This window comes from Puma concolor, chromosome B2 (genome assembly GCF_028749965.1).
Source record: "Puma concolor isolate L17-30 chromosome B2, mPumCon1.1.hap2, whole genome shotgun sequence".
NCBI classification, from domain to species: Eukaryota; Metazoa; Chordata; class Mammalia; order Carnivora; family Felidae; genus Puma; species Puma concolor.
In genome coordinates this window covers 37,654,500-37,680,809 of record NC_141671.1, presented here as the reverse complement: position 1 = coordinate 37,680,809, position 26,310 = coordinate 37,654,500, and the positions used below count along the sequence as shown (strand labels likewise).

The following is a 26,310-nucleotide window of genomic DNA, read 5'->3' as shown; positions in this document are numbered from 1 at the left end:
CATTCCTGCAACTGTGCACTGTCCCACCAGCATACAGCTACCTTATAAAAAAAAAGGCTTTGAAAAAAGAAATACTGTCTAATCGAGACTTCCAATATACTAAAGCCTAAGCGTCTACTTCCATACTTGGTATAACACTGCTGGAAAATTCTTTGTCCTTTGCCCTTTGGGAATAGTTTATATTCCTCTAAGAAGTAATTTCACATAAATATCATTTGCTTTGATGAATTTTAACTATCTTTTAAAATTACTATATCCTTTTTAAAAAATTCTTAAATCCTTAATGCATTTCTTACAATGATCACTTTTTGTTTATCCACATTCATTCATTCATTTAGCGAACATTTGAGGGCATTCATTGCGCTCCACTGGATACCGTACTGGGTGCTTTGAAAAGGAAAATGAGGTCTCTGTTTTCAGAACGATCAAAATCCAATGGGGGGAGGCCCGAAAGTGGACACTGAACTGTCATACAATGTGAGATATGCTATCATAGAAGTTATGTGAGCACTAATCAGGGAGAAGTTAATGCTTCTCGGGATAAATCAGTATCATGGGATATTACATACAGTGTGAGACTGGATTTATGGGAGATGTTAAGGTTTCACTAAGGAAGTATGGAAAGAAGGGTATGCCCGGGAACAGAAAGTCCATGAGGAAGGCATAGACACCTGAAGCACATTGAGGAATGACCCATGATTCAAACATAGGGCATATGATCGAGGTAGCTAGTAATGGAGCCAGAAAAATAAGTGGAGGTACACTGAAAAAGTGGAACAGCGGTCCAGTGATCCAGGGGAGGATTAATCCCAAACTAATCAGTCTTTGCTTTTGAAATGGGTGTCTTTACTGATGTATGACTATAGGTGTTTCTTATGATTTAGACTAATGGTTCCCACCCCTGACTATATAGTACAGTCTCTATTAAATTAGAATCTCTAAGGGTGGCATCCATATATTTTTAAATCTCCCCAGTGATCCTGATGGGCAGCCAGGGTGGAGAACCACTGATCCAGACCTCCTCAACTCTTGAACAGGTTAGTGGAGGCACCCAGTGAGACCCTGACTCATTAGAGGTGGAAAGGGGTACCCTTAAGTCAGAACCCACTCCCCTCTTGACTGCTAGGAAGCAGCAACCTCTGCCTCTCTACTCACAGCTTTTTCCCCTGTAGCATTTAAAGCTTCCTGTATCAAAAAAATAAAATAAAATAAAATAAAATAAAATAAAGCTTCCTGTATCACTTCCACTTATAATTAAAACGGGCCCCTCTCCTGACTCTCCAGTCTCCCTCTAGCCATCATCCTGCTGTTCTCTTTATAGCCAGGCCCTGGGCTTCCAGTTCTCTTTCTGCTCTGACCCAGTACAGGCTAGACTCTAGTCCCATTGTGCTGCCCAGTCTTGCTGACCTTCCAGGGTATCACATTCTTAGACTTTGCATGTGCTGCTCTTCCCCTGGATTTTTCTTCCCCATACGTCTTTTCCCTGGAATTACCTACTCATCTTTCAGTACGCAGCAATCACATCTGGGAAGCCACCTCTAATCTTCCCAGTCTGGATTAGGTGATGATCCTTGGTGCCACCATGCTATTTTATATAGAATTTGCATAATAACATTTATTAGTTATCTATTTTAATTACCTATCTGCACTAAAATGGTAGACTTTTGATGAATTGACTTACTCATATTTGTTTTTGTATCTAGTGCCTAACAGTGCTGGGTATATAGTAAGTAGTTCCTCAATAAAAAAAAATGCTAAATTACACTAAGTGTGTTCATTTAACATTTTTTAAAATTCCCCTCTTCTATTTTTATTTATTTATTTTTAAGTAAGCTCTACATCCAACTTGAGGCTTGAACTCAAGAATTCAAGATCAAGTGTCACATGCCCTACCAACTGAGCCAGCCAGGTGCCTCTCATTTAACGTTTTTGAGTACCGACTACATGTTAACTACCAATTACTGAACTTATTATGTGCCTGGTCAAATACTGGCTGCTGGGCACATGTATTTTTAATCTTAATACCAGTATTATTTTACCCCTAAGTTAAGTGCTGTTATTTTTCCCTTTACAGATGAGGAAACGGAGGCTTTAAGAAGTTAAGTGATTAAACCAGAACTGAATTGCCCTTGTGGTAACTTTCTCAAATTACTATTTTACATTTAATCTGAACCAGCTGGAACTTCTCTTATTTAGGCTGTAAATTGTTAGGTGTTTGTTTTTTTTTTTTTTTTAAGTTTATTTAGAGAGAGAGAATGTGAGTGAGGAGTAGGGGGGAGACAGAGAAGGAGAGAGACAATCCCAGGCAGGCTCCATGCCATCAGCACAGAGCCTGACGCAGGGCCCGACCTCATGAATCAGGAGATCATGAACTGAGCCAAAATCAAGAGTCAGATACTCAACCGACTGAGCCACCCAGGTGTCCCTAGTCTGTAAGTTTTTAAAACACAACATACAATCATCTAATTATATGAATTTGTAAATTGGCAGCATTACCAGTTTGTCAAATAATCTTTTTAAAAAGATGGGACCCTGTGTGGTTAAATAGTAATTTTTTTGTCTTTTTGTCTAACATTTATACTTTTGCTAGCCCTTCAATGAAAACTGAGGACCAACAATTCATCCTATTGGGGAATTAAGAGAATCTAAGTGATTAAAATCAACATAGTGCCCAATCCCCAATTCTCAATTCTCTGTCTCCATGGAAGAGCCTCTGGAGCCAATAGTTTGAACGCCCTCCCTAGAAACCTGCTCATAAAAAGAAAAATCGGCTAGATCGACTTTGCCCCCTCCTCCTCCCTGCTAATGAGCAGTGAAATGGCCTAATGAGTGGGGCCAGAGGGAGGGGAGAGCAGAGAAGAAAGCCAGAGTAATGTGCACTCTGAATTATCAGCCTCTGTGTAATTGAGTTTTTTTGGCTTCCTTCTTTTCAGAGTTCAGCATTTTAGAGTTGTTGAGGGGTGCACTGTCTCTCCAGGCCCTGAGACGAGCCATGGTTTCAGTCTGTGCCACCGTCATTTTGATTCAGCTGTGTGGGCTAGAAGGCCTGTGTGTCTGATAGGGACTCCAGAAAGGAAGCAGGGAGAACTCTGGATGGCACAGCTCCCTTTTCCACTGAGAGGCAAGCACAGAATGGCCTTTTAATGCCCTTGTCTGTTAGACTGTGCATGATATAGGCTGAAAAGTGTTTGTGTGGCAGGAGTGGCCCTGGAAGATAAGGAAGGTGCTGAGTGGAATATGAATGCAGCCAGCTTCACATAAGCCCCGGAAGGGGAAGTAGCTGTTGGTGGCATGAGGTGAACATTTATCCTGGTTTGCCTGAGACTGAGTGGTTCCCTGGGCCGTGGGACTTTCAGCACTAAGACCATCGCAGTCCCGGGAAAACCTGGGTGGTTGGTCATCTTGTGTGCTTTAACTCCTTTCCTCAGCCTAAAGAAAAGCTCCCAGTCAGTTGGAAATCATTTCCTATTGTCTTTAAATCCTGTCTGGATTCGTTGAATGAGAACAAACAAAAAACTTGAGAATTTCCTTGGATGCCCTGGAGTAAGCAGTAAAATTGAATGGACCCTTGTTGAAAGATGTCTTCCTCCTCCACTTGCATCTAGCTCTCCCCTTGCCTAATTTAGAACCCCTGGCCGCCCTGCTCCCCACGCCTGTGAGGTATTTCTTTGTTCTTCCTCCCCTTCTCCTCTTGCCATGGTCGCAGTAACTGCAAGGATTAAGGAGGATGTACAGTATGTACTTTCTCCTACTTTGGCACTGGCTTCCCGTGGCTCTGCTTAGATGCAGCTGGCTGAGCTGGGGCATTAGGAAGCCTCCAGGCGACCCACAGCTGAATCTCTCAAGTCCCCTGCAGCAGCTGTTATCTGAACCAACTGGGTCGTGCCGACAGCAGCAAAGGAAGGGTGCAGTGCGAATGTGCAGGAAGAACACCAGACAGGCCTGTCTGTGCTCCAGAGTCTAAATCACCCCATCTGCATGTGGAGCATGGTGATTGTTCTGGAGAGAGTGGGAAGGGGAGGAGACGGTGTTTTTCCACAGTTATCAAGATAAACAGAGCAGCCAGTGCTGTCTGTGCAGCTGTTTCAGGGTGAGGAGGAGCCGAATTATTTTATTTTTATTCGGTGGGAATTAACACTCTCCCCCGCACCCGTTTTCTTCTGGAGAGAGGGAGGCTGTGGCTAACCAAATCACTCGGTGATTTGAATCTTTCTGCAGAATGCTGATAATTTGTGGGACTGTCCGGACATATCCCTGTTTGGACATTTAATTAGTGAAAAACCACTCCAATAAATAAAATAGCTAAATCATCAGAGACAGCCATTTGAAGAGCTGGTAGAAGGAATGGGGCAAGGAAGTGGGATGGAGGGACGGCAACAAGGTGACAACGTGATGTCAAGACAAGAAGGGATACAGAGCTGTAGCCCTCAGACTAAAGACAGGGAAGGAATGAGGAAGAATGGTTATTGTCTCTCGTATTATCGTCCTAACTACCAGACAGTTTTAAAGGTTGTACCCTTGTGGCCATAGCAGCTTGGAAGACCCAAGGTCTCAGACCCAAGTCTGGTGGAGATCTTGGATTAAAACGGTATCTTATAGGAATAACCGCAGCCATGGACATATTCTTGTGACAGATGGTTAAGGTTTCAGGTGATGGTGGCAGATTGAACACATATTGATTGTCTGACTTTTAGGACAGTACTCCACTAAAGTGACAGTAAAGGGATTTTTTTTTTAGGTTATTAACCTACGAGGATAAGGAAAAGGGGAAGAGGAAGTAAAAACACAAAAGAAGGAGCTGTAAAGCAGATAAATGAGTGGTAAAAGATTTAATAGGCTCAAGAAAACTCATTCCTAAGCCACCGAATTCTCAAAGGCTTAGGAATTAGAGGAACCAGGCACCTTTGAAGCCACAGTGAATAAGGCAGATAGGAAAGGGCTAAAGTGAAGATTGGTTGACTATGTGTTTATGCAGCAATTAAGAGCTCAGATTCCCTTCCCCGCTCCACAGACCTTTGCTTCTGCCTCACTCTGATGGAAAAGTAGAAATGTATTCTTTTCTTTCTCCAGCTTTATTGAGGTGTGATTGATATATGACTTTGTGTAACATGATGTGATACACTTACACATCGTGAAATGATTACCACAGTAGAGTTAGTTAACACCTCCATCACTCCATAGAAGTCCTTTTCTTTTGTGGGGAGAACACTTAAAATCTCTCTCTTTGAAGATTTCAAGTATATAATACAGTTTTGTTAACTGTAGTCAGTCACCATGCTATACATTAGATCTCCAGAGTTTATTCATCTTATACTGGAAGTTTGTACTCCTGGACTAACGTCTCTACATTTCTCTCCTCCCCTCTCCCCCCACCCCCCACAACCACCATTCTACTGTGTTCTACGAGTTAGGCTTTTATACATTCCACATGTAGGTGAGATCATGTAGTATTTGTCTTTCTCTGTCTGACTTTGGAAGTTTATTCTTTGATGAGGGGCAAAACAGTGTCTCTGAACCAGGAAAGATACCGTGCACAGTTGAGGAAGGCCATGCTATATAGAAAGATGTAAGTGGCATATGCTGAGAATCCCCCCTCACAGTAATTATGCACCCCCCCCCCCAACACTCACACAGACAAATACCCTTAGCCCTCTTTCACCACTTAGACTCTGGAACTCTGGCAGGCAGACCCATAGCATCTATGCAGACGGTTAAAAACCTCTTCCTACGTAATTTGACTATCCCAAGTGGGAAGAGCTAAAGAATCTGAAAGTCAGGTTTTCCTAGCAGTTGGCCCATTTAGGCAACTGTATTCTCAGAATTTCCTATAGTATGTCCAGAGGTTCCTTCCTAATAACCTTCTTGACAGCGAGACATCTGAGGAAACTAATATGAAACATAAAGGCCGAAACAGGAAAAAAATAAAAACAAAAACAAAACTATACATGGAGATGAAAAATTAAAAAAAAAATCAGTTTTCTTCAGAGAGATTGAGTAAATATGGCAATCTTAGACCAAGAAAATACCATAAAAAAGGAACATTTGGAGAATAATAAGTATATACTTGGAAATTTAAAATATTAAAGCAGATATGAAAAACTTGGTAGTTAGCACAGATGATAAAGTTGAAGAACTCTCTCAGAAAGTAGAAAAAATGACAAAATGGTAGCAAATAGAGAAACTATAGAAGTGTGGGTGAAGATAAGACTGCTAATATCCAAAACAAAGAGCTTCGTAAAGAGAGATTTCGGGGCTCCTGGGTGGCTTAGTCAGTTAAGTGTCCGACTTTGACTCGGGTCATAATCTCATGGGTTCTTGAGTTTGAGACCCACATCGGCTCTGTGCTGACAGCTCAGAGCCTGGAGCCTCCTTTGGATTATGTGTCTCCCTCTCTCTCTGCCCCCCCCCCACTTGTGCTCCATCTCTCTCGCTCTCAAAAATAAACATTAAAAAAGAGAGCGAGATTAAAACAAAATTCAAAGGAAGCAGTCAGTACCTATAATTCAAGAAAATTTACCAAAACTGAAGTATATGGGTTTCCAGATTGCAGGGCCTTCTGAGTGCCCAAACTAAGGGAAGAAAATAGACCCACACTAAGACACATCTTCATGAAATTTCAGAATACTAAGGATGTAGAGAAAATCTACATGCTTCCAGAGCAGGACATAATTTTTCTTAAAAAAGAAGAAAAAGAGAAACCAGATAAGGTATCAGCATGACTTCTCAATGGCAAAACTAGAAGCTTGACAGGCAGTAGAATAACACTTTCAAAGTTCTGAAGGAAAACTACTAACAACTTAAAATTCTATACCCAGGCAAATTACCAGTCAAAATCAAATATGAAGGTAGGCCGTAGGTATGTTCAGACAAGCAAAGCCTTAAAATCTTTACCCTCCAGATAACATTTCCGAGCAAGCTACTGGGAGATGCTCTCCACTGAAATGAGTGAGTAGATCAGGAAAGAAGACAGTATGAGATACAACAGAGACAGTCCAGCACAGGAGATAGATGAAAGGAGATGGGGAAGACCTATCTTCCCCTGCATCACATCAGGATAACACCTGCATCACATCAAAGGGTACCCACACTTGACTGAAACTAGCCAGAGGCCTGGGAAGACTTCTTCACTAGAAATACCTGATGTGTCAGAATGTTTTGAGGGAAGCTTTAGTTCAAATAAGGGACAACTGGGAGAGAGGGGGTGAGTTAGTATTGAGCACATACAAAACTAAGGAAAACAAAAATCAAGACTATTTTTAACTCTGTAAGTGAAAAAAATGTGCAGGAAAAGAAAGTACTTCCATATATTTGTTATGAATAATGTTTACATAATCATAATGTAAACACTGATTATTGATTCAGCTGAAGTTACAATGTAATCTAAATTGGGCGATGGGAAAGGGTGCATGTGGAGAGGGGAGAGCTACATACTTACCCTCCACGATAGTAGATTGTTGGTAAAGCCTAAAATCAGAAAATCAGGAAGTAACATTAAAAGTGTGATAATTATAGATGTGAAGTAAATCCTAAAATAATCCACGTAAGCAGGTAAAAACAGTTGTCTGCAGGGAGGGGAGGAAATGGAGCACGGAAGAGTATTTTTTTTTTATAATAAAACAGGCGATTTGACCTTTCAAACTATATATGTATAAAACTTTATCTTAAAAATATAAAAGAAGAAAAAGAAATAGTTAAGGCAGTTTTATTTTAATGAGGCCAAACACCACAACAGTAGCCATGACCATTGGTCATATTATAAAATTCCCTCTTACCAAGTATGCATTTTACTCGATGTGTGTTCCTCTCCTAAGTTTTCCTCTCCTTGAATTTCTGAAACAAGTGTAAGGATTGACATTTTCTCTCTGACCACTGGCTTAGCACTAATACTGTACCAGTAAAGTCTAAGTCATGAATGGTTGAACTTTCAAGAAGCTTTGGGGAGGGGGAACAAAAGCCTTGCCTGACTACTACACCTCCCAACCTGCTTGCTAATCCGGCAGAAATATGGACTGGAAACAGGCTTCAAAACTGAACCTCAGTAGTACACAGGACTCTTAACACAGAAGGTGTATGGGGAAGTGTCTTCAAATGATTGGGCAGATTGTTAGATTTGGACCCGGCCCATGCCTGCTCACCCCGTGCTCTAGCTGCAGATTCTGTAGACCACCTAATAGTGCCAGCTGGGGCATCTTGCTGTTTCTTCTCTGTTGCTCGTGTGAAAGTTCTACCACACTGACAGATTTTAGCAGCAAAATCCCTTACAGCAGTCTAGTGCTGAAATTAGTAATCCTTCATGCTGTTCAGAAGCTTGAATCCATTGGAATCAGCCCTTCACTCCCAGCTTTAATGACCCCTGAGATATAGGACATTGTACATATCCATACTGACTTTTGCACCCAGGACAAAAAGACTTCTGTTTCTCTCTTCTGCTATCAGTTGCATGTTTTGTGGTGTTGGCGGTGAGCATTCTTCCCAAGTTTTCTGTAGTTTTATTTTTATTTACTTTGATTTCTCTGCCTCTTGTTGGTAGGTTTGTACATAGTTATATTGATGCTCAAACTAATGTGCTAGGTAAACCTCGGACTTTTTTCTTTTCCTCCTCATCCATTTTCTAGGTAAAGGTCTAGAACTTCTCAATGGGCAAAGGAGCACCCCTCAAATTTCCTGTGAGCATCGAAGCAGTTGGGGATAGTATATGGCAAGTGTTGGACTTTTCTGGGTTTCACTTAGTTCTCTGAGGAACTATTACTGCCTGAAACACAGGTTTCTTTGCATAGCATGTAAAGAATTCAGAGGCTTTGGGGGACATAGGTTCTGTTGATCTTTGATATCTCCAGCCTGATGGTATGTGTGTGTGGGGTATGGGTTTTCCGTTAAAGGAAATAATGCATTGCAAAGTGTAGCACATAGGAGGTGTTCAGAAGTTGCTGGCTTTTATTTTAATTGCCCTGCTGGTTTCTCAAGGGTCTGGAGTGAAGATCTGCAATTTCCTTACCCCCATAATCTCTTTATTATTCTCTTGACTTTGACTTTGTTTTCACTTCTGTTGTTCTGAATGTCTTGAGCAATTTTTATCTTCTCAGTATGTCAGATATTTACATTCTTAGAAGTATTCTTAGATTTTTCTTTGGGGAGCAGCAAATTCTTTCTCCTTCTCTTTACCTCTCTTCCTTCTCTCTATAAGGACAAAGGCGGCGGGGGCAGGTGGGGGGGCTCCTCCGACCCTTAAAATTTTAAGTTATAATAAATTGCATATACCTACCATAGTCTTAGATTTAAAAAAAGAGAACCTTTCCTTACCCACCATGATCCTAAAGCAGGCTTGCTACAGGTCATGGTCACCAAATGAGTTCTTACAGATTCATAGGGAAACTAACAAATTTAATTTTCTTCTGCTTTTTCTCTAGTGCACAATTCCATTAGACTCATTTGTCTACATTCGTGGGGATGCACAGCCTATTGGATAAACTGAAAAAGATAATGCAGCCATTTAAAAGATAAAAGTAGTGAAATCCTCTCCCCGGCCCCCAGCATCTTGGGCGAGGAGAAAAGTTAATGAAAAAATGCAAATGTTGAACTTTTGGTAATTTAGTTGTATTTCTTAAAATATACTTTTTGTTGGTTTCAGTGTTTTATTGAGTAATAAAATTGGTTAACAGTATTCCCACATGGGGATTTGTTCACATCAGCACATAACAGAGACAGAAGAAGGGATTGGTTTATTCCTATTCATGCTCTCCCTCTCTCTCTCTTCCCCTCCCTCCCTCACTCCTCTCCACTCCCCACCCCTCCCTTTACCCCCCTTCTCTCTTCTCCCTCCTTCTCTCCCTCCCTGTCTCCCTTATTCATTTTTCATTTTATATCTTCCACTTCCCATTTTGTCTCTTTATAATCCCCTGAAAATTACAATCTAAAAAAAAAAGCAAAGATAAAAAGAAAACTAAACCATGAAATAAATAAGACATTTCTTCGCATGAAATTCAAATCAGTTCCTCTTTCCAGATCCTAAGAAGCCTACTTAATTAGATTTTTCCCTGTATCCTGCTAAATATCTGTAATAGGTGAACTGTGTCTGTACATCAGACTCATTTACACTGTATCTGTGTTCTCAGGCTCAGTGTCGCGCCTTCGCATTTGACCCTTTTATTCCTGCAGGGAGACGTTATATAACTGTTTATTCTTCCAGTTTAGCAAGTTTGTCTATAACGTTCAGTGTTAAATAGATCACCTATCAACCAGCGGGTAATTATTTGATTTTTTTTTTTTTTTTAATTTCTTGTCTGTCCCCTGACCCTGAAATAAATATTCCACAGGGAAGAGATTTTATCTGTATTGTTCAATCCCATATCCCAACATGCAGCAACAGTACCTAGCACATAGTAAATACTGAATTAATACTTGTCAGGTGAGTCAGTGATCATTTGTGTGTATGTGTATGTGAGAGAGAGTCTGAGGATTATTTTTCTTTTAGCCACGTTTGTTTTGTTTTGGTCTTTGAAGCAAAAATAGTTCACAGAGAAGACTTTTAAAGTTCATAGTGCTAACTTCAGTGTTATAAGAGTTGGCTAACCTCTTCACCATGTATGAATAGATAAGAAGCTCTTATGTTTTTCTCTTGACCCCTACTACTAATGTGTTTTAGTCTTGCCTTCTGAACTGCACTATAACCTTCTTCAGATGAAGGTGTGTGTCCTGTCGTTTGGGTCCATTCCTTACAGTGCTTAGCACAATTTCTTGCACCTAGTAGGTGTTTCTTAAATCTTTGTTAATAGCAGATTTACCCCGTATCCCTACAAGGACTGTTGACTGGTTAATGTGCAATCAGGAAGTTAAATGTTATGTACTATATCATTTTCACAGGATTTATGTAAATATTATAATTAAGTTCTTTTTGTGATATTAATTCCAAATATAATTACATGAGTTGAACGTGTATTATTATGACAGGATAAGTTCTACATATTTGGGGGTGGGGAGAAGGCCTACTGTTGAAAATCCACTTTTTTTCCAAATAAAAAAACAACACTTAAATATTTATCTCTAATGTTGAAATGACTGTGTATTTTGGTAGCACCGGGCTACGATGTGTTAGTAATATTTACCCATCTTATCCTTTCTGCACACTTGATTCGATACAGCATCAATTTTCTCGGGAAACCAAGATGACTTCTTTCATTTGCCCTTCAAGTTGGATAGTGGAGGTGCTGGGACATGATCGCTCCCTCTGCAGGCCTTATGGTCAGACAGCACGGGGGCTGCTCTCTGAGAGGGTAGCCTCTGATTAGGCTAACTCTGGACCCCGACTCTTTAACCTTTCAATAATTCTTCCTCTCCCAAATAAGCAAATGCTGCTGGGGCCCTTTGCTGAAGTCAGTAGAGGAGAATCTATAGCTCCACAGATCAGCCAGAGGGAAGGTTTTCTAAGAGTAACAAATCTTTTCTGTTGCAACCTGCTTTTTCTAGAAGCTTTTTGTCATTCTGGCAGTAAACTGTTTTCCACTTGCTGCCTTAGCAACAAGACCTGAAGTCACTTCCCCCTCCAGTCTGCGGTTTGATTATAAGAACACTAACACCGTACACAGAACTGGAAGAGAATACCATACTGGAGAGACCTGCAGACATTACCTGCTTCTTGGGTCAGAGAATTATTTATGTACATTCTTAGCACCTCCTTGAAAGGAAGAGTCAGACAGGAAGTCTTAGAAGTGATGAATCCAAACCCCACACAGTTGCAAGTCCCTAGCAAATGTGGAGCTAAGGTTCTCGCTAGATGGCTGCATCTGGCCGCAGCAGAGTTCTCTGGCTAGCTCAGAGGAAGAGCCAAAATGTTAAGGAGCCCTTCTTGCATTACAGTCTCAGGCTGAATCTAGTTCCCTCAAGAGTCTGTGTTTAACCCAAGGGTATGAAGTTCACCTCGAGAATAGAACTTTGTTTACCAAAGAATAGAATTCTGATGGATTTTGGCTTCAGGTGTTCCCTTGAGAGCTCATTTAACTATTTCTTACTGAATTCAATTTTATCTGGTAGCAGAACCCACTCAGTACAGACGTGGGTGATCCTGTAACTAGAGGCAAAGGTTAAGGGTTAACTGTAACCTCAGGTGGGCTTGTGGTCCACCAGAACTGAAGACTAGAGAATACCAAAGGATTTAGAGTGGGAATGTACAAGTTGCTATTTTTCTATACTTTCTACTTTTCTGTACTTCCCTTAGTATGTTAAAGATGTATGTGACTTAGAAATCCAATCTGGTAGCACCCTGACAAGAAATGATAGAACAATAGGTTAGGAATAGGAATCTGTACATTCCCAGAACTGGTAGGGAATGCAGTGAATCTCCAAAGCAAAATTCCACTAGGACACAGTATTATGATGTCTCTCTGTTAGGAAATGCTAATGTGTTTTCCTTAATGAATTAAAACTCCAAACTTCTAGAGTTTGCACAGAAACGAAACTCTTCTGTGGGCTTGGGTAACTAGACTCAATATGGGCAAAAGATTCTTGGCTTGCTTCTTCATGTAAAGCTGACTCAGGTCAAGAACATTTTAAATAGACTTTTCTGGGGACTAGACGCTTGAAGAATGAAATGCCGTAGGGCCAGGTCATTTGCAGCTGGAATGTGTACTGCTGTGGCCTCAGTGCCTCTGCTGTGGTGCCCTAAGAGGAAGAGCGAGTGCCAGCCTGTGTTCTTGAAGTCTGCCCCTGGGTGGGCCTGCCTCCTCCTAGATGAACCTTCTTAACAGCCACAGCTAGGGACACTTTTCCAGACAATCAGCGTTCTCGGGGTCCAAACCAAGATGTTTTGTATCCAGTGATCTCTACTCTTCGAATTTCTGATTAATGCCGAGCGCTGCATTAAACACTTTAAATTCTTACCTCATTTAAATTTTTTTTTTCAACATTTATTTATTTTTGGGACAGAGAGAGACAGAGCATGAATGGGCGAGGGGCAGAGAGAGAGGGAGACACAGAATCGGAAACAGGCTCCAGGCTCTGAGCCATCAGCCCAGAGCCTGACGCGGGGCTCGAACTCACGGACCGCGAGATTGTGACCTGGCTGAAGTCGGACGCTCAACCGACTGCGCCACCCAGGCGCCCCAATTCTTACCTCATTTAAATATCTTATAAGGTGTGTGTTACAGACCACATTTTATAGAGAAGAAAACTGAAGTTCAAAAGGTTTAAGGCGTTTTGTTTTTTGGTTTTTGGTTTTTGGTTTTTTGCCCAAAGTGACAGAACTAATTAAGTGACGCGGCTGGGCGACAACTGTAGTCCTGTTAGACTCGAAAGCACACTCTTCAAAACTCCATAGTGCCTTTCAATTTTAGAGTGCTCTCCTTGGAGGCTTTAGGTTTCATTTCATTAAAGAAGAAAGAATCTCTTTTCACCCACAATATTATAGCTTCTGGAAACTTCTCCCTCGAAACATCCTGTTGTGAACTGTGTTCCGGGATCCTGCCCCCGTCGGGGACGAGGAGACAACTAACCCGGGGAAGGGAGGAGCACATTAGAAACAGACGGTTACATGAGGGCTCACATGGACAGCATTCATCCCCCTCAGAAATGGCCAATCTGTTGCATATGTGCCTTTCTCAGAGCTGTTTAAGTTTTAATTATCTTCCAACTGTCTGAGCTGCTGTTGAGGATCTCTGAGAGAACAAAGGCCGGCTGCGAGATTTTTCAGCAGTGCTCCTCTCTGCACACTGATGAAGTCACTAGCTGCCACTGCCCTTATTATCAGGTTAAATCAGAGTCTGACTGTGCTTTGGAGAGATGCCGAAAGGAGAAAAAATTAATCTTAAGCTCTGCCCCTTATTCAAAATCTTTTGTGGCAGAGAAAATGTGATATCCACTCCTGTTTAGGTGTTATGACCCAGAAGCAAGTCTGGCTTTGTTTTTCAAAAAAAAAAAAAAAAAAAGAAAAAGAAAAAGAAAGAGAGACTGGACCCTCTCCTATCCCCATCCCTTGGACTTTCAATAGTGCAGGTAATAACTTCTCTTCTGCCTCAGGGATGCTCCATTGTGAGCACCATGAAAGAAACATGCTTGTCATCAGAGATGGTACCTGTGCTGGTCCCTCTCCCTCTAGGCACTGCTCATGGGTCCAGGCCTCTGAGTTCTCAGTGTAGAGCTCCAGGTACCCCTGCCAGTCACTGAAGTTGGGGGATTAGTGGAAGCCTGTTTCCCACCTTCTAGCACAGACCTTTAGTGAAGAACAGAGTCCTGTGCTAAACAACACCCTGCTGAGAAAGAGGAGTGTGGTGTTTTTCTTGTGACTTGGTTACCGTTTTTTTTTTTTTTTTTAATGTATTTGAATAAGGACTTCATGCCATTTTTGTGAATTATGCTATAATTTTGTGGAGACTTTGAAAGTATTGTAGAACCAGAATAATTAAACTTGTTATGAGCATTACGTGTAACAGGCTAATCAAGAAGTGTGATGTACAGTGGCGAATTGCTAATTTGACCTGAGGATTATGCGGCAGAGATAACATTATCTTCATTTATATGGAACTTTCTATCTGGAGGCATCTCTCAGTGCTCTTCGAACCATATACATTATCTTGTTTGTTATCATAAGCACCATCATTAAAGCTGTAAAATGTATTCCAGGACAGTCTTTTGTTTGCAGTGTCTTACAATTGGAAGATGAGGGAGGGAGGGAGAGGTTGTATATTTTCTCTTATTTTTGGTATTTGCACCAGGGTTAAGTTTATCTAAAGTTGGAGAACATGGTACCATGTAATGTTTTAAAAAGAAGGGGGGGGGGGGTACATTACTGCATTCCCTTAGGTCAGCGTGGAGTCTTAACCTTAAGAACTGCCAACGAGAAAGGCTCTGATCTATCTGTCATTTCCTGGCTCCTTTACCTTGTACAGTGTTAGGAGAGCTGCCTCTCCTTTGGTGGAGACTCAACCTAGGGAACACGAAAGTGATCTGATCAAATTCCCCAAACCACATTCCCTCCATTCCCTCCAAGGTTGCAGACAGCAGCACTCAGGCTGTCACGACCATGAGCACCTGAAAGTGCTATGCTGTTTGAGTTCTTGCAGTTTTAAGGAAATGGACAAAATTAGATCCAGGCCACTGTTCCAAGCTTAACACACCCCTTCCCTTCCAGAAAGTCCGTAGAGACCTGTCACCACCAGCAGTAGAGAACAGCACAATTCCTGTTCTACACAGACCACTTAGAACTTATTTTACACGAACCTCACCTACCCACCCAAACCCAGTAACATCAGTACCTTCTATCTGCCTTGAGGGCTCGAGGGAACAGATCGGGGCCAGCCTCCTGCTTAGCCAGAGGGCTCTGATGAGTGCAGCAGTTGTGGTGACTCTCCACACAGGAAAGATGGTGTCTCCCTGCAGTGGGCATGCCCGGGAGATAGCATTCATATGGGTTATGAAGATGAGTGGCCAGCTCATGTCAAGGAGCAGATGGCTAAATGAGGTGTACTGGGAATGCTGTGAGATTCATGCTTGAAGGAACAGGAGGGAAGATAGCTTATGAGATAAAACCCCAAATACAGTCTCCTTAATGTGAATATTTTAAATTGGCATTTACATTATACAGTTAACTTGGAGTGATGAGAAATGTAAGGGAATTACCGAATTAGTGAACAGCGATTAACTCAGAAGTAAAATTATATCATCTAAGTCGAAGGTTGTTTTACACAGCAGAGGAAGGATATTACTAAAACCTTGCCCGGTCTGTCATCGCCTAATTGAAATGTGTTCATTTAATATGCCCCATCCTTCAGAGTGCATAGCTCATAATTTGGGAGAGTGCTATCACTTAATCTAGTTATTTTTCCTGGTTCTTCCTTTGAATCCCGGTAAGACAGTGTATGGCACATTCCCCAGGGATTTGTGTGACACTCAGAAGAATGAGTTTGTCTGTTCATTAACCTGTGAACTGGCGGGTCCCTTTGGAGAGTGAAAGGAACAAGTCACTCCAAGGTTAATGCTTGTTTGTCAGAGGTGAAGCCTCCAGGGAGACGCAGAGGGTGAGCAGGCCGGGATGCTCAAGGACTGCCCCATGAAACTCTGCACTGTGTCCGGATGCCAGATCCATGTGGCCAGGAGGGAGATTGCCGAGCAGGCTGGGTCACCTCTGCGGATCACTTCCTCTGGTCAGGAGAAGGCTCCCCAGCAGTCAAGTGGGGTGGGGTGGGGGCTGGCGTAAGTATATAGGGTTAACTTTCTACAAGGATCTAGGAGCAGTGTTGAAATATAAGAAACTGTGAACAGTTTCGGTGGATCTGTCTTTTACACAAGAAGGCAATATTGATTTCATGCATTTGCCTCCAATGGCTGAAATCTTTCCTTGAGTTGGAAAACATTTGATTTTGCGAGTGTTTGTGCACCTGTGCACAGGCACATTCCTAACCACAAGACGAAGGTAGAAGCGGTTTGTTATTCTCCAGTGTAAATGCCTCATGGACATGCAATTATACTGACATTCAGGGGTTGAGCTTGAACAGCACCTGGTCTGAATTTCTAGGTAAATCAAATCTAAGTTCTGCTTAGTTCTCTGGAAAGTGGTATGTCCCTAGTTTTGCCGTAATTCTTCTAGGCTCAGTTGGAGCTAGCCCTAAGGAGCAGGTAGAGGGTCTGAAGTCAAGTTCAAAGTCTGCTTCAGTCCTAGCACACTGTATGCGTACAAAATGTACTTTATTCTGTTGTCTCTGGATTGGTTGTGATAGAAGCTTGTTTTCTTCAACAGATTTTCTTTTTACCCCCAGGTATATTCGAATAGTTGGGACTCACAACACAGTGAACAAGATTTTTCACATTGTGGCTTTTGAATGTATGTTTACAAACAAAACCTTCACTCTTGAGAAGGGGCTGATAGGTAAGTATCACAATTACATTTTTGTATATATGCTTAGATATTTTATCTTCAAATATTTTGCTATCTCATTAACTCATCTTAACCCACCTCTTAATCAGCTTTTGACTAAAAATTGGTTGATTCGAATGCCTTATGGCTGAGTAACATAGAAGAAGTCTTATATTTTTAGAAGTAGTCAAAATAATAATAACCTTAAAAAATATAAATATTGCACTAGGAGTTAAGAATTGATAATGTTCTAGTGATGCATTCAGACTTGCTATGTGAGGAATGCTTATGATAGTCAGGCAAAGCCTTTTACACCAAAGGCTTTTCTATTTTTAATGGTAGGTAGGATCACGGAGGAAGTCTGTAGAATATTGATCCAACGCTCATGCTTTCCAAGGCTATGGAAGCATTTTGGCCTTTAATTGGATATGAATGCTGTGCTCACTGTGAGAGTATCTTCTTTTCATGGACACATCAGTCCATGTTTGCACTGTTTAGCCAAGCTCACGTCCAGAAAATGCCTGCCTGTAATTTAAATAAGACCGGAGTAACTGAATTGTCATTGTGAAAGTCAGGTTATCTTGTGGGAAATACTGTCTGACTGATCTTTCAGAAGAGTATTTTCAGTTGCTATTTGGTTGTGTTCTGTTGTGTTTTGTTTTTGTTTTAGATAATACTTAGCGTGGCATTGTTTACAGCCCATCCCAGGTCTTGGCACCCTAGATAGCGCGAGCCATGCCCCCGGCTTTTTATACACGTGCTGCAGAGATCCTAGTTTGACTGACTAGTGCCTCAGATCTGTGTCTTTACTGCAGCTTCTTTGGAAAGGGACTCTGTACGTTCAGGTGCCCTTGCCTTGCTATTTCTAAAATAGAATTCTGTGCCTTTATAAAGGGATCCACGTCTTCTCTCCTTCTGAGGTCCCCTCCATCTGGGACGTAACATACGGACACACGTCCTGAAAACATGGTGATGACCAGAACAGGAAAGATGAGTGTAACTTGTAAATGTTTCCTAACTCTTGGGAAGGTCCTAAGTCTAAATTTCCTTAATACCTGCTGTGTCCTAAATGTAATCCTTTACTTAGGGAAGTTTGGAAGACTAATATTAATAGTGTAGCAGGAGTAGAAATTATTCCAATGTGTAGAGAACATTTAGGGCTCAACTAAGATAAATAATTTGGTATTACCTTTGTTGTGCATGTAACTTTTAATATTAAATACAAATGTTAATCATTGTGGCGACTTGTAAGTAATTTGAAAGTCAACAATGAAACATTTCCTGGTATTGTTAAGGCTTTTAATTCTGTGGGCTGTATGGAATTGTGGTGATGAATGGTTGCAAGGAGGGCGCATGTTTTCACCTGCTACCCATGTTCTGTTATATGTGGGCCCCACTGTGCATGTGATTGTGTAGTTAGGGGTGTCCTTACCGAGAAGGATCTTAGAAACCCAACCAACCTTCCTAGTCCTGGCGTGCACACCACTTGGCTACCCATCTCGACCCCGTGCACTGCGTTCTTGAACATGCTGCATAGCAGGCACCCTCTACTTCAATCAGTCTCCCCTTCTTATTGGAGGAAGAACAGGTTTGTGGACACGGTAATTATCCAAGAAGCAGGTCTGTGTGGCATGAGAATCCATTACAGGATGAAACTCAGGATCAGTGGTGGTGAGGGATGTTGTTGTTGGTCTGCATTTTTTGTCCAAAGCGAACTAGTCAGCATTATCAGAAGCCATAATGGTCTCAGACATGTCAGGGGATGAAAGAAGATTGCAGAGATGCAGGAAGTGTGTTTGGTTTCTGGTCAAACACTTTTCTTCGAGCACTTTTCTCTGATGCTCATGAGTTTGACTGCAGAGAGCACTGCAATCATCTGCCTGTCACCGTCCCTCAACTGAATGGGAGCAGTGGGGCAGGTTGGCAGGTATGTACGTGCACTTGGTGGTGGATGGCCTGCAGTGGGATCCCATCTGGCCCTCCTCCTGCCATCCTCACAGCTCAAGCCGTCCCCACGCTGGGCAGACAGGGAGGCGGTGTGAGTCGTACAGGAGTGCAGGGGGATTGCATTATCCTTGTCTGACATGGCAGCGCCGCTTAGTTTAAAGGGGCGTTTGAAATAGCAATGGCCAACTTTCCACATTGATGATCTCAGGTGCATTTTGGCTGCACGCAGGCCTCAGCCAGCCGCCCGTCAGGGGCCTCCAAGAAGGAGTGGTTCTCCAATGGGGGCACAGTGTACGTCAGAATCATCGGGAGTCACTTCTAGATGGAGCTGCCTGCCATTTACTCCTTCCTGTGCCCTGTGAAGTACACACTTCTTCCTTGAGAACCACTGCTACGCTCCCGGCTTTCAGGGAGGAAAAAAGTAAAAAGTAACATAATATCGTCATGAATGACTAGTAGGGTATCAGACCCTCCTTTTACGGTTTAAGATTCAGAACCTCTCTCTTTCACAGCTCCTGATCTTTGTTTCATAGTTTCCGCTACTCCCATTGGGGCAGTACTCTCCTTGTAGGCCTCAAGATTACTTTAAACATATTTGTGTTGGTTTTTTCTTTCAATCAGATTTTAGGATCATTTCTTACAACATACCACGATGCCAGGAAAAAGTAAGCTTTGTGTGGTTTTAGTCCTGTTTCCCAGCAGAGAGTTTCTTGCATGTCCATCCCTCACACATCTTCACTTGTGCAGATTTGTGGGGAAATCCATGGGAACAGGCCCTACCTCGACCACACTGACCAGATCTGGTGTCAGCCTCTCCCAGCTCATCGGCTGCTGGCCCCACAGCCCCTTCTCATTTGGTGGCTGCTTCTGGATCGCGCTGGGATGTATCCTTGCCTGCGAGAGTCAGCCTGTGATGACCATCTCCTCTTTGTTAGGAGGTGTTGATAGAACTCTAACCTTCTGACCCGTGAGGCATGGAAGGAATAATTAGAATAGATATGACCGCTATTTTACAAGCATTCAACCTCCCAAAGAAGGTATTTGCTTTGCCTTAGCACTCCACCTTGTGATACACAATGGCATTTGCCAAGTCCTTGTACTTTTTCATAATAATTGCCAAAGCTTCCTTTCATTTAATCTTGCATTTAAATTCACTTACAGACAACCTACTTTTGTCTGTATGCTGCCCACTTCCTGTCTGTCATATTATTTTGACACCAGTCCCAGACATTTTATCATCTTAGACATAAATATTTCAGTATGTTGTCTCTAAAAAGTAAGACCCCCTTTTTTTGTACCCATAATGACGATGTCATTATAATATCCCCAAATTGAACTGTAACTTTTTATTGTATTGTTTTTTAAGTTTACTTATTTATTTATTTTTAATTTTTATTTACTTTTTGAGAGAGAGAGAGAAAGAGAGAGAGAGCACAAGCATGAGTGGAGGAGGGGCAGAGAGAGAGAGAGAGAGACAGAATCCGAAGCAGGCTCCAGGCTCTGAGCTGTCAGCACAGAGCCTGACGCGGGGCTCAAACTCACAGACTGTGAGATCATGACCTGAGCTGAAGTCGGACGCTCAACCGACTGAGCCACCCAGGTGCCCCTATTTATTTATTTATTTTGAGAGAGAGCGTGCACACACAAGCATGCGAGGGAGGGCAGAGAGAGAGAGAGAGAGAGAGAGAGAGAGAGAGAGAGAATCCCAAGCAGGCCCCATGCTGTCAGTGCAGAGCCCAACAGGGGGCTCAAACCAACAAATCTTGAGATCATGATCTGAACCAAAATCAAAACTCATGATCTGAACCAAAATCAAAACTCAGACACTCACCCGACTGAGCCACCCAGGTGCTCCAGGATATTTAATACTCATAAAAAGTTACAGTTCAAGAGTGACTCTTGATTTCGGCTCAGGTCATGACCTCACGGTTCATGAGTTTGAGCCCTGTGTCAGGTTCTGCGCTGACAGTGAGGAGCCTACTTGGGATTCTCTCTCTTTGCCTCTTTCTCTCTCTCTCTCTCTCTCTCTCTCTCTCTCTCTCTCTCAAAAAAACATTAAAAAAAATATTTCCAGTCAGTGTTCAGATGTCCCTAATTGGATCAAAGTCTAGAGTGAGTTTATGTGCTTTTACAGGTTGTTTAAATCAGAATTCATTTTTTTTTCAACGTTTTTTATTTATTTTTGGGACAGAGAGAGACAAAGCATGAACAGGGGAGGGGCAGAGAGAGAGGGAGACACAGAATCGGAAACAGGCTCCATGCTCCAAGCCATCAGCCCAGAGCCCGACGCGGGGCTCGAACTCACGGACCGTGAGATCATGACCTGGCTGAAGTCGGACGCTCAACCGACTGCGCCACCCAGGCGCCCCTAAATCAGAATTCAGATAAGGTCCATACTATCAATAAACAGTATGACTCTTAAGTCTCTTTAAATCTGTAGGTTTCCTTCCACATTTCTGTCCATCTCTTTCTCTCTTGTTTTTCTCTCTATTAATTTATTTGTTGAAGAAACTAGGTTTTTGTCCTGTAGAGTTTCTAACAGCTAGATTTGGGTGATTAAATCCCCATGGTAACATTGTCATTTTTTTTTTTTTTTTTGTGGTATTTTTTGTAACTTAGTAGTTAGATAGAGACTTAATCTGATTCAGGTTCTGGGGGGTTGGTTTTGTTTTGTTTTTTGTAAAAATGCTGTGTAGGTGGTAGTATATATATATGTTTATTAAGAAACACAGAAAATCTTTGATTGTCTCTCTCTTTTGGATGTTCCCCTTCATTCATGATTGTTTCCTGGATTCATTATTTCATAATTTGGAATTGCAAAATGATTATTTTCTTATTGTATCCTTCCTTCTTTATTTAGTGGCTAGGAAGAGAAAAATTTCCTCGACGCTTATTTGATAATTCTGAGATGCAATTTGCCAGGGAAAAGAAGGGTAAATGTCACACCCTTTCTGTGTATTTGCCATTTTCAGGTAGGTGGTTACCTACCATCTTACACATGGGGCCACTGAGAATTGTTGGTGGGGACTGTTGGCAGGGGAAGGGAGAGGAATACACATCATTTTCAATTTATGGGATTAAACAAATTGAATACCTTTTGATCACTTGCAGTTACTATTATTGACATTCAAGTTGTCCCCTTCTTTAGCCTTTCCATACTGGCTCTTGAGTCCTTCTGACATGGCCTCCATAGTCCTTAATAATTCCTTGATTTCTGGCAGGACGTGACATCCTGGGTTCGTTTTGTACAGTTCCTGCCCCGATCTGGAATCAGCCATTTCTGCAAGAAGCCCTGCTTCCTTTCAGTGGGAAATGACATTTGGAAACCTCAGTCTAAGCCCTTGCTGCTGGGATGGTCACTATTTCTGGTTCTTTCCAGTGGATGGAACTAGGAAATGCGTGCACATTTCTTTATTTGTTTATCATATATTTGACAGGTTAAATATATCATGAGTGCATGCTGACACATCCGGTTAAAATTCAGTACGCAAAGTTTTTGTTTAGCCTTTCGTCTTGCAGCTCCTTTTTCCCATACTAAAAATCTTGGTTACCAGTGATACAGCACAATAATTCATTTGCTTTGTCCCCAGCACATACAAAACAGCCTCAGAATTACAGTATCATTGCTACCATATGGTTACTGAAAATAGTTTAAGATTTTTGCAATTATTTTTGAGGCCCTTAGGGTATATCCCACTAGAGATGTATATTAAAATTACTGTGTTATAAAGTCATCTAAAATAATTCTCTGTGTGGTCATGCCACTGTTTCAGTATACAGTTGGATTCATTTACTCCATTTTGCTTTCAGTGTTTGGCAATTGCCTTTAAAGATTTTTTGTTTTGTTTTATAACCGTGTAAACTATATACACAGTTCCAAAGTGAAGTCTGCAAAGAAGCTGTATTTAAAGAAATCTAGCTTCTGTTCCTGTCCCTTCTACTCCTATAGGTGATCTCTTTTCAAAACCCTTGAGTTTTTTTGGGTTATCCTTCTATTTTAAATGATGAAAAATAAATAAACCAATATATTTTATTATGTTATACTACATATAATTTATATTTTGTATCCTCGTCAATATTCTTTGATAATTGGTAGCACACTGTGTGCTATTCATACTTTCTTTCTGTGGCTTGCCTTTTTGTACTTAACACTCCTCCCAAAACTAGCTATATAGAAGGATACGACGCATTCCTTTTTCTAGCTGCATGGTAGTCATTAGAATAGATGTACTGTAGTTTATTTGTTCAACTAGTTCTCTGTTGATGAACCATTTGGGTTGCTTTCTGTCTTCCCCTACAAATTGTGCTATTGCCTTGGGTAGAAGTCTTTTCCTGGTTTTCCGACTCTGTCCTTGGGCTAGATTCCTAGAAAGGGGATTACGTGGTCAGAGGGTAAATGCATGTTTAATTTTGCAAGGTGTTGCCAAAATCACCTCCACAGGGATTATACTATTTTGACGTTCTCATTGGCAGTATAGGAGAATGACTGTTTCCCCACAGCTTTGCCAGCGGAGGGTAGTATCACGCTTCTGGCTTGTTGCCAGTTTGCTAGGTGAGAAATGGTGTCTTCGTGCGCTTTTAACTACGTTTCTCTTTTGAGAGAAATTGAGCATCTTTTCGTATGTCTAAGGGCCATTTGCATTTTTTCTTTTTTAAATAGCTCTTCTCTTCTTATGAGTCTTGTAGATGAATAGAGAATATGCTTTTAGTAAGACTTGGGGGAGCAGTAAACACTTTACACTGATATTAGACTGTGGTATTTAGCATTACATGAGTCTAGTTTCCCTTCTTAAGGTCTCCTACTTCTTCTGGGAAACATAAGCTGTCATAAGTCCCTCTCCATCCTTATCTTTGGCTCTACCGCAGCTTAAGAAAGAGATAGTAGGCTAGAGCATGGAGCCCTAGGCTCAAAATTCAAGGTCCTTTAACCCTTCCAAAGAACAAGAAGCTTCCATTACCAGCTTTAGGCCTTTAAGGGTTACTTCTGTGTCTGCCGGTTCGTATCCATCAGGACCAGTGGCTCTTTTGCTCTAGTTTCTTGTTAGTAATTGATGTAGGGCAACCCAAATACAGGAATTCTGTTTCTGAAGCTCTGGGAGCACTTCCTGCCACCGCCACTGCCACCATGGAATCGTGCTGTCTGCACAGGAACATGGGAGCCTGTGCTCATCTGCCACCAGAAGCAGATAGAAACATTTCCTTTCTTCCTCCCACTTTCTGGTCTCTCACTGGTTTCTTCTACTGGCAGAACTTCACCAAAAACCAAGCTGGCAAGCTTGGGAGATGTGGTTTGGGGGAACGTTAGCCTCCGAGATACTCTGAGAGTATTTAGTTGGGCTCTGAAGGAGTAGAGATATTTTCTTGCCTGGTAAGAGAAGGCTTCTTGAAGAATAGTAGTATTCTGAGGGGTGCCTGGGTAGCTCAGTCGGTTGAGCGTCTGACTTCAGCTCAGGTCAGGGTCTCATGGTGTGTGGATTCGAGCCCTACGTTGGGCTCTGTGCTGACAGCTTGGAGCCTGGAACCTGCTTCGGATTCTGTGTCTCCCTCTCTCTCTCTGCCCCTCCTCCATTTACTCTCTGTCTCTCTCTCTCAAAAAAATGAATAAATATTAAAAATTTTTAATGGTATTTTGAGCTGGGCCCTGAAGAATTCAATAAATAGTATAGAGCACTACAAAAGTGCTAATTCACATAGCAGCAAAAATGGCTGATGCTCAGTGCGCTCAGAAGAGCTGGAAGCAGGAAATAGAAATAGGTTGTCTATAGTTGCTACTGTCATCTGAAAGTATTTTGAAATTGTAACAGTGTGTTTAGAATTCTGTTAAGTTCCTGGGGAAATAAACAGTTACAAATCTGTGCTGCGAAGGGCTTTTGGCATCCACTGAACTAAGAATATGACTTCTGTGCTTTGCAACTGTGTTTAAATAATAAGTGTACTCTGGAGCAAAAACAGAGATTTGGGGGTGGGAGAGTTCACTAGGGGGTGAACGTGTTAGAATGTGGCATCGAAGCAAGCTTGCAGGAGGTGGCAGAGGAGCCCTAAAGACCTTAATGCATATGGTTTCCTAAAATGACACTACTGAGTGTGGACTAGTCTAGACCAAGAGGCTATGCTTTTCCCAGCCTATTTCTCTAACCAGATATTAAAGCTGGTTCTAATTGTCAGTGAAGCTTAACTTCTTTATCTACTGTAAATTACTTGGCATTAAGCATTTATTAAGGGGCTGCCAAGTATATCTTAGGCACTGGGGATTGAAAAATACAGAGGTGTAGTTTCTGCCTTGGAGGATCGTGTGAGCTAATGGAGGAGAAAGACACTTAAATAGAAGGTGACAACACAGTAAAATAGTTCATCTGTTGGGAGATTTCAGCAGATGCTATAGGAACACTGGAATGGGGGCACCCAACCTGAGTTGGGGATGGTGTCAGGGAAGAGCCCCCAGTGGAGGTGACGAATGGGTCAGTCCCTGAACGAAGTCAGAAAGTGGAGGGTCAGGGGAAAATCACGGAAAATGATCAGTGTGTGCAAAGGCCTGTCTATCTCTGACCTTCTTCAAAGCCAGTGCCCATTCCAGTGGACCACCTTGCATCTGGTCAAAGGGTTGGAGTAAGAGTTAAGTTAGTTGTGGTCTCTCAACCTTCCTGAGGAGAAGGTTAAGCACTGTCTTCTTACAGGATCTTAGAGTTTAAAAACAAACTCAGATAAAGTAAATGCCCCACAGTAATGCCTACAGAATGTAACACAGTTTGCCTACTTCCCTAGTGAGCCTGTGTTCGCCAGTGGAATGGGCTCCAGTTCTTAACGTTGGGCAGAGGGCGAAGGAATGGTTAGAAAGCAACTTACTCATAATCATTTAGGATTCTCAGTCTAGTGTGTGGTCCTTGGTGCACATGGAAGTTTCATTTTCCTTTATACCTATATTTTGTTTCTGGTGGTGGTGGTGTTTTATTTGAGAATAAAGACAACCTGAAAAAGATTTTAATTGCTCTAATTTTACAGAATTTGTTTCTGTAATTTACAGGATTGATTTTTTTGGATCCTACTTAATATATCCCCTTGTTTGTAACAGTGGTATAGTGGGGTGTGTGTGTGTGTGTGTGTGTGTGTGTGTCCGTTCATCCAGGTTAATATAAACATGCACAAATTGTCTTAAATAGGACATCATGGAGCATAAATCCAACATTATGCAGTGGTATCACTTTCTCACAAACCATGGTTCTCCCTCAAACTAGCATTAAGAAGAGCCACGTTGTAAATAGGCAGGGTGTTTCTCTGGCACCTACTATGAAGGATGTTCCAGTGGTCAAGGGGGTATAAAATCTAATTTTGTTGGTCTAGTCCCTAGTGCAGGCCTCTACCCCAAACCTAGTAGGTAGTTTTTTAATTTAATATTAAAAATTTTTTTTTACATTTGATTTATTTTTGAGAGAGAGAGACAGAGACAGAGCACAAGTGGGGGAGGGGCAGAGAGAGAGGGAGACACAGAATCCAAAGCAGGCTCCAGGCTCTGAGCTGTCAGCACA

General features: G+C 41.9%; 1 protein-coding gene across 4 annotated transcripts in view; it reads left to right on the top strand.

Annotated features, from left to right (window-relative positions):
• The window catches only part of BTBD9 (BTB domain containing 9), a 417,533-nt gene that overhangs the window by 255,578 nt on the left and 135,645 nt on the right, over positions 1 to 26,310 (top strand). For all 4 annotated transcript variants that reach the window (XM_025925243.2, XM_086706750.1, XM_086706752.1 and 1 more), the window contains one exon: positions 16,743 to 16,852. In XM_025925243.2, coding sequence (XP_025781028.2) covers positions 16,743 to 16,852 — 110 coding nt within the window. The remainder of the gene's footprint in view (positions 1 to 16,742; positions 16,853 to 26,310) is intronic.